Here is a 9,376-nt window from a genome sequence, read left to right as displayed (position 1 = left end):
GTCCTTTTTTATATGGGAGTCCCGTCCAATGGAAACTGACAGACGGTTTACAGCTGCTAACAAACTTAAATATAATTTGCTTAAAGGCTGGAAGAAATACTTAGCACAATTGAATTTCGTTATTTCATGTTGTTGTTTTTTTTTTTTAAAAAAAAAAGAAAGAAAAAAAAGCACCTCTAATAAAACACGCTAAAAGCCGTACTTCTACACAAAACTAGTATGAGTTGTTGACGTGATGGAGTGCGCAAAAAGTTGCATTTTGATCGTGTAAATAAATGAATTATTTTTCTTTCTTTTTCTTGCAGTGTTGTTTTGGTAAAGGAAGTAGGAAAACAAGTTTCAGTGCTCCAATTGAGATATCGCTTGTGAAATTAAGGTCTTGGGGAATTCGGAAAAGGTGTTGAAAAACTCGCCAACTGCATTTATCTGCCTGTTTTCTAAAACTCTAACTCTCTGATTGATTGTATTTCTCAATGTATTCAAAACTGGGAAATACTCGAAAGCAAACGACAGATCTATCACTATTCAACACAATAAACACTGGGCAGTTATTAAAATACAACTGTTGTTGGGGAAGTTTTAAGTCATCAGATAAAGCACAGATGGACGTGTTATTATCCCACGCTCTAACAAAGCTGCAACCTCCTGCTTTCAGTTTTCATTTCTCGAGTAAAAGGCGCTCTTTACAGCAACTTTAATTGTTCTGACCACCAAAGCAACGATGACTAACGTTACTGGAGATGGAAACTTCATAAGCAAACTGAACCAAACCCTCAGAACACAACAAGATGGGGTACTTTCATTTTTTTCAGCGTTGAACATTGTTCTTTCCATCACCGCATCGCTGGGCAATGCTCTGATCCTCATTGCTCTTCATAAAGTCTCTTCTATTTATCCTCCGACGAAACTTTTCTTGCGATGTCTGGCGGTCACTGATCTATGCGTTGGACTTATGGTACAACCACTCTTTGTTACAAGCATGTTGGCTCCTTTCACCAATATGGACGTGAATGCTTTCAACTATGTTATCGAAGCATATGATGTTGCAAGTACGTTTCTCTGTGGAGTATCTCTCCTTACGTCGGTCGCAATTAGTGTGGACAGACTTCTCGCCCTGTTGTTGGGACTGAGATACAGACATGTCGTAACATTAAGGCGCGTTCGTGTATTGATATTTTGCTTTTGCCTGATTACCGGGTCAAATATAGCGATTATCAGGCTGTGGAGAAGGAATATCCGCAAGTTGTTGATCCCTATTTACATAACACTTTCTGTGGCAACATCAATTTTCTGTAACACTCGCATTCACCTCAGACTACGACATCATCAAGTCCAACTACTAAACAATGTCCCCCAACGACAACCGAACGAAGGAAGGATTCCAGTGAACATAGCAAGATACAAAAAGACGGTAGCTACTGTTTTATGGGTGCAGTTGGCATTGGTTGCCTGCTATACTCCGATTGCTATTAAAGCTACGTTAGAATTTATTGGAATAGAACCTCATGTTGTGGCTATTTTTACTATATATTCTCTAGTTTACTTTAACTCTTCTCTAAACCCGATCCTGTATTGTTGGAAGATCAAAGAAATCAAACAGTCAGTGGAAGAGACCATAAGACAACTTTACTGTTTGTAAATATAAACTGCATGCATAGGCATAAAATTGTGAATTAAAATTGATATATAGCCGGTTTAAAAAACCTGAAAAAACCCCAACCAGATTAGTTGCTAACATGTAAGTTCATTTCTTGTAATGTGCAAAATTCTTTTCAAATCAAAAAAAAACCCCTCAAAATTTCAGTTAACTATGAAAGAGGAGCAGATAACCATACTTACAATGCTAAGCCACCAACTTTAATAATCAATAAATGCCTGAATTTAGGTTTGACAAGAGACATTTTTAAAATTGTGAATTATAATTGATATATAACCGGTTCCAATAGCGCAAAAAAAAGCCCATTAGTAGCTAAGTTCATTTCTTGTAATGTGCAAAATGCGTTTCAAATCGAAAAAAAAAATGAAAATAAAATTTACGTTTACTAGCTATAAAAGAAGAGCAGATAATTTTACTGTCAACTCGCTAAGCCACCAACTTTAATAATTAACGAATGCCTGGATAAACGTATGTTAGGTGACGTTTGACTGACAAGAGACATTTTTAACGATTTCCCTCCAGCATTGATTTCTTGAGATATATAATATAAATTTGCTAACTCTTTTTTTGGGAGAAATGATAAATTCACAAGGATTACTGCAAAATAATAAACATAACACTTTCTACGTCAGTAGACAAATTATCTTTGCCTCGAAACCAGCACAAATGATATTAATAAAAATCAACTTGAAGTTACGCCTGGATAAATATTTAACCCATATATCTGCGGAAAATGTTAAAACGAACGAGTGGAGGTGTCGCTGAACAAACTGGAATTGTACCGAAAATAACTTTTTAAATGTTGTCTTTTTAACAACTGATGGGAAGGAAGTAAGGTGTCTTTTGTACATGCAGCTTTCCAGGCCGAAAACTAATTCAGTAGGCCTTTGCACGTAGTTTAATCTATTTTCCAAGCTGAATCAAGCGATTATACTAAATATGTGCTATTTGAATATATCCATGCTACTTTCGGGTCTCTTGCCACCCTTTCATGCACCTTGATTGATGCAATCATCTTTTTCGTTAACTACAGATAGAGTCGGTTTATTCTTGCAAGTCAGTTGAATTTACATTGACATGGAAGATGTCTAAGTTGAAGATATGAAGAATAAACTTATTACGTTCGATGTTCCACGTTGTTTTATGTATCCTCCATGATTTTTTTTGTTCTATATCCAATAACTGGAACCCCTGACAAGTTCCTTTCTCGCTAGTAAGCGAGTTACTCAGAGCCAAGGGAGATGTAGGATGAGAGAGCTAATCCTGCATATAAGCCTTATTCTCAAGATAATCCCTCTCTGGGTATTTTTAGAAATGGTATCCAGATGTTTTTCGTGGAGAGCAAAAATGCCTGTGTAGCATTGCATAGCTGCTTGCTGTAGGTGTTCCAAACTCCACACAATCAACCTTCAGTATTAAAACTATTTGTCTCTCTTTATCTCCTTTTTTTTCTCTCTTTAACACTTTATTTTTTAATCACAATCGTAAATTATTTCATTAATGCTACTTATCATCTTCTACATATAATTTGTATATATTTAGTTGTATTCTATGTTTTTCTGACACCTCTGTATTTGTAAAATTAATGTTTGTGAGAGTTTAATTAAAATTGAATGGGATTGAATTTAATTGCATGGCTCTCCGCGTGAGTAAAATCCGCGTCACAGAATTGGCTATTTCTAGATCCGGGATTTTTGCAGTCAGAAAGTGACCTGAGGGAATTACCTTAAGAATACGGCCTTTATGGGGGATCAACTCTCGTACCCTTCATGTTTTCTTGTCAGAGCTAATTTCCTCCGGTCGAGTCATTTCTAGGGAGTCGAAGGAAAGAACCAGTTCACACCCCATTTTCCCCATTTAGCAAAAGCCGTTGTTTTAATGAGCAAGAGTTCAAAATGTCGCTGACATACTGTTACCTTATAATTTTGTTACTAATCACCTCGCCACTGCCGGTCCCAGGCCTCGATAAGAAAGGAGGAAGGTTGGACGGAGGCCAGAGACCTTATCCCATAAAAAGGCACCCTACTACAAAACGCCTACGAGAATAGCTCCAGATAACTTAGCTCTTGAGAGGGAAGTAAGAGTTTCCTTTAAGAAGACGGATGACTTCCCTTCTCGCAACCAGGGCTACCAACGCAGTAATATGGAAAATAAGGACCACGTATAAAAGAGGAAAGACTACCCAAGTAGCAGCGGAGATGATAAACTACGACTTATTGCTACGAGCGAGAGACGCAAGGACTCAATCCGGACATGCAGAAAGGGCTGAAGTGGAGAGATGTGCTGGAGGAGGAAGACGCCCGCATGCATACTCAAGGGGTGGCGCTGATGTTGTCAAAAACCGTCACAAAAGGTGCTCATCGGATGGGAGAGGAAAGACAAAAAGCTGTCAAATCCATCAGGACAAGAGCCCAGAAGTCCAAGACCCCAGAGGAGTAATCAAGTACTAACAAGTGACTCAAGATGAGCATCAGAACGCACAACAGGAAATACATAGAGGGATTAGCGAAAACTGTTCCTTAGAAAGTTGGTGCTTTGCAGGAGAACAGCCAGTTTGCCCTCACAGTTAGGCTTAGTGAATAAGAAATTTCACTGCGGTCGGTGAACTTTGATCCATTTAGTTATAGACCATCGTATTTGTTTGCAATTTTTGTTGAACATCTGGTTTTTTTCCAGCCTAGATGAGATCGTCGGCACTGACGTCATGAGAAGAAGAAGAAGAAGAAGAAGAAGAAGAAGAAGAAGAAGAAGTCAAGATTCGCGCGGCGCGATTTTGTAATTATTTTTGAAGTTTAGAGTTTTGTTGCAGTCTCTCCATATGACACTACAATAATCGAAATGGGGCTGCAAGAAAGCGAAAATTGCGCAAAACTTCGAATATCACATCCACAGTGCAACGAAAAGGCCAGTATATGACCAGAAATCGCACATCATTAGTATATCATCATTACAAAATGTTGCTCATTCACCAGTCACCAATGATAAGTTTCCTCAAAACAAAAGCCTTCACATGTCCCGATTGGGTGCATTTTTTCTCGCATGATCAATTAAATCCCCTTCTACGAATAGGCCCTATTTTTCCTTAAGTATTCTCGCGCAGAATTTCTCTCTTGTTTGGCTTCTTTCTTTCGTTTCACGAGACGAACTAAGGGAAAAACAGGCACTGCTCGTATTATACTTATAAACTCTCCCTTAGCGAGGCCCAAACTTGTTATGCACCCTGGAGGAATCACGGGAAAAATACGGTATATGCTCCAGTCGATGGATCAACAAAAATTACCCAATCTTTGAAAGTACGTGGAAAAATAAAACGGTGACAGCGCAATTCGCGTAGGTAGACAAAAGCTTAAAATAATATAATTATATTTTAAAAATGTACCCAGTTTCACTCTCCTCGTTAGCCCAAGTCTCAGATCTTCAAAGACTTTTTCAGATTACACGATTGTCTCGGAAATTTGGGAATTCCTGTACGAATACAAATCCTCTCGAAGCTGTGGCTATTCGGCAAATCGAGATATATTTGTAGGTTTTTCACTGACAGCATGCATTGCCACGTCCCTATACACGCGAAATGTCCAGACAACAAGAGATCTCGGAAAAAATAATAACAAAAGCATTAATGCACTCTGAACATAACATCTGAGATCGCCTGATGAAGATTAGCAGTAAGTGGTCGAAAAGTCCCAGTTGTATCTCATGTGATAACATCATAAGACCAACGATGAATAAAAATAACCTTTTTCACAAAACAAAAGTATTTTTTGCCATTTTGGTTGTTTACCATTTACACGGAGAAACCGGTTCGTCGACGGTTGTAAAAATGGTAAGCAAAAATGCCTGAGGGTAAGTTCCGTTGGGATTTTCAATTTACCATTTTTACTCAAGAAGAATCAATTTAATTACCGAGAGAGCCTAGGACGAGTTCGACCTGATCATATATAATTCCAAGATGGCGGTTAAGAATTGTAAATGTAGGCACGTTTCCACTCAGATAGTTCCGCTTGAAATTTTGGACTACCTTTCAAGACGATCAGTTTAATTCGAATATTTTCCTGCCGGTCGAGCCAAAATTGTCTTACCATTTACATTCCAACCGAAAATTTCCGGAATTTTTGGGTAAATGGCAAACAACCTTTATCTTCACTATCACCATGATCAGATATCGTTTGAAACGTTTAAAGGTCAACTTCCAATAATTGGTTGCCAAACTCCCTCTTAATCAGCAATGAAGACCTGTGGGAGATTACCAACCATGCAGGAAAGGATGTCTAACAAAATACGCAGAAGAAAGTGGAGTTGGATTATTGGGCATATGCTCAGGGGACCTCAGGACTGTGTGACAAGGCAAACGTTATTGTGGAATCCGCAGGGCAGGGGGAAACGAGGCCGCCCCAAACTGTCCCGGAAACGATCAGTGGACCAAAAAACTGCGTCAATCTAAATCTGATTGGCAGGAAATTGCTAGACTAGCCCAAGATCGCTCTGAATGGCGTGCTTTTGTGGATGCACTATGCTCCCCATAGGAGCCACGGGTGAATGATGACCCTCCCCCTTAACAAGATTGCAGTCACACAATGTCATCTTTTTACAGAGCCTTCCGCAACCTTAGGCTTTAGTTTACAAGTTTTTGTTTTATAGGTAAGAATCACTATTATAGTTATACCTTGTATAATTAAGGCTATTTTTTCCCTTTTATTCTGAATTTTACTTGTCTGAATATTTATTTCTCGCTAAATTAGCATACATTAACTGCAACAATTTTGGACGTTTTATTTCAGACACCTTTTATCCCATTTCGGACAAATTTCGGACAAAACTTTCGGACACTTTGCTGAAACATAAAGTAAATGTACCTCTGCAAAAGACACATCAGACCGAAACATCTGTCAAAATGATCGTTTTACTGCAGCCTCACGGTTTTACAAATACACCGACGGGAAAATAACATAAATTCTGTGAAGCCGTTACGCAGTGTCTCAACTAGAGTTGGCTTCATTAAGTCCGGCATAACATACGGACTCTAAAATTCAAAGCTCAACCGACAAATGCGTTTTTCGCTACCGTCAATCAAATGGTCGGCGGCTCCTCCCAGTTTCCGACTACTGCCGAGCGCGCGGTAATCAAATCGCTGAGCACAGTTCACACAACGAAACAGTGCTTGGCAGTAGTCGGAAGCTGGGAGGAGCCACCGAACATTTGATTGGCGGTAACGAAAAACGTATTTGTCGGTTGAGCTTTGAATTTTAGAGTACGCATGTTATTGAAAGGCGCAGTAAGAGCTTTGGAGCTACTTCAAAGTTTTATACTGTTCGGTAAATATCTCGGACGCTTAAAAATTTCGGCCGATTTTATTTTCCGACACTTTCCTTGTAAGAATTTAATGTACTCCATTGCTAGAGGCCTAATCAGCCTCACCAACCAGAGCATAAATGAAGTTATGTATGTGTACGTATGTAGTAGCTGTGGATAATTTGTGAATGGGAAACTATTATTATAAGTTAAGGATGCTTTAAAAGCTGCGTTTTCCGTCCAGCTGACGCAAATTGTTGTAATTATTGTGTTGTTATTGGCAAGAGGGGTCATTATACATGAAGTTAACATAAAACACTTCCAACATCTATTTTGTGTAAGTTGATTTATAAGCTTCTAGCTTTTTCTCTTTTCAGGCCCCAGCGGACCTGAGAAAAGAAATAGAGAAAAAATTAAAGTAACAAAAAGAAAAGAAATTGGTACCAGAGGGTCTTAATTCATCTTTTACGTTATACGGCTATGTGTAACTAGCTAAACCTTATGGAAACAATAGACCATCGTGGTGGGTCCGGCTATATTTCGCTATGCTTCACCGGAAGATTTCAACTGGATCAACTAGATCAAAACCAAGATCTGAAGAGAGCCTGAAATCACTAGAAAAAATGATCTAAATAAGACAATTTCAGTTGCATGGTTAACAAAAATATATTTCCGCGAAATACTCAATGAAAATGCTTGTGAAGCACGTTCAAGCCTTCATCGTCGCGTTAAAGAAACGACTGGCTTAAAAAAAAAAAAAAACAGAGGGAAAAAATACTTTCTATGACTAAAGCGCTCGAAGGCAGTATCGAGTTCCGCTTCGATCGTGAAAAAAAAATCATCAACAACAAAAGAACAAAAATTAGAAAAACAAAACGAAAACCGCAAGGTAAATCGGTTAGTTTTGAATGCAAGACTCGTCTGAACTGATCATAGTAACATTCCAGTATGTATCAGTCTGTTGCTGCGGTTTCTGGAATTTAATCTACATTAAATAGCACTTAAACCACGAGTCACATAATAAACAACATTACGAACGCATATCCTGTCAGCTGAGGCACGCTTGACATCAGCGGCGTGCGTTGGTGTATACGCTTGCGTTTAATATGACCTCGTGACGTGAAATATACGCCGCTAATAAAACTACGAGCAACTGAGAAACTTTCTAGCAAGACGACGTGAGTATACGCGAATTCGCGTAGTTGCTCTCAACGCCAGAAAACAGAAGAGGCGGAGGCTTTTAAGACATAAAATTTAACTGAAAGCGTTCTCATGAATAGATGTCAAAACGATAAATTTAGTTAAGGACTTATTTTTGGCTTTAGCGATGGGATATCACGCAAGTTAGTCGGGCATAGCCACATAACTATTTTAAGACATTGGAAGACAGTCCGAAATTTTTTCAGCTATATTGCTTAAGTTCATTGAGCTAAATGCCACGGAGATGCGAAAAGGGATTTTCTTTACCATTTAATTTACCTCGATCATGTGCGATTGGACATATCAACAAATTTGACCCTAGTTGCAACTTTCTCAAACAGTTAAATAAAAACCATATGATAGCACAATGCAATGCTCACGCGAGATATAATCACAATCAGAGCTACCACAGTGTCTAAAGACACGAGAAGATAAGGCCAAAATGAAGCCAAATCTAAAGTTTCAGAGCCCTAAATCACAAATTGTTCATGGGATGGTGGGCCTTTAAGATGCTACCTTTTAAAAGTGAGTTTCCATGGACAGCTCAATTGATGTCAACACCAGGAAGTTTGACAAGCCCCTGTGCTTCGCTGGCACGCCATAAAATCACAAGAAACAATTTACCCTTGCACAAAGATGACAAGAAATGCTGAAAAGAGGAGAGCAGGTGAGAAAAAGTGCAAATGTGAATCTGAATTTGAGTTGATTGAGAAACTGCAGTTCAAGCAATAATTAAAAAATCCCTTTAAAAGTGTTTTAGTTTCGAAGCGCATTTACCAGCCGGGTAGTAGAAGTTGACTTACAGCTGTGCAAACTAACGCCAAAAACCACGAGCAAACACTCTGACATGTTTGGCAAAGCGACTGTAAACTACCTATTAAGTCTGATACGTTAAATATATTACTTAAAGGATGTCAAATGATGATCTTGCGAAGCTATGCCATAACTCGTGATTTGTTTGCTTTTCAGACTTTGATAACATTTGATAATGGATGCGCCCGTTAACCAGAGCTATTAATATTCTAATGCTTTGGCGTTTCATGTCGGAGTTGTTGTCTGAAAGACCAAAGAGCTACGACGAGAACAAACAGACGAACATAACATTCATAGAACAGTGCCGAGGTGAGTAGTTCCTTTTACTTGCAAGTTTTCCATCGTTTACAGCAAATGCCTGTACAGATGGAAAGCCGTTTTACCTTTGATTCTAGAGTGCTAGTAACCTTTTCTCTA

General features: G+C 38.7%; 1 protein-coding gene across 1 annotated transcript; it reads left to right on the top strand.

Moving 5' to 3' along the window:
- Positions 1-239: 239 nt before the first annotated feature.
- LOC145464213 (melanocortin receptor 4-like) lies at positions 240-1,658 on the top strand. Its single transcript, XM_081448026.1, has one exon. The coding sequence runs from the start codon at positions 722-724 to the stop codon at positions 1,637-1,639; it is 918 nt and encodes a 305-aa protein (XP_081304152.1). The 5' UTR covers positions 240-721; the 3' UTR covers positions 1,640-1,658.
- The last annotated feature ends 7,718 nt before the right edge of the window (positions 1,659-9,376 follow it).

Source organism: Orbicella franksi, chromosome 12 (assembly GCF_964199315.1).
Source record: "Orbicella franksi chromosome 12, jaOrbFran1.1, whole genome shotgun sequence".
Classification (NCBI taxonomy): Eukaryota; Metazoa; Cnidaria; class Anthozoa; order Scleractinia; family Merulinidae; genus Orbicella; species Orbicella franksi.
Note: the sequence above shows the minus strand (reverse complement) of the source record. Positions and strands in the feature narration are given on the sequence as shown.

Bases quoted from the DNA above. Each gene is read 5' to 3' on its own strand.
- LOC145464213 (XM_081448026.1), top strand. From the start codon at position 722: ATGACTAACGTTACTGGAGATGGAAACTTCATAAGCAAACTGAACCAA.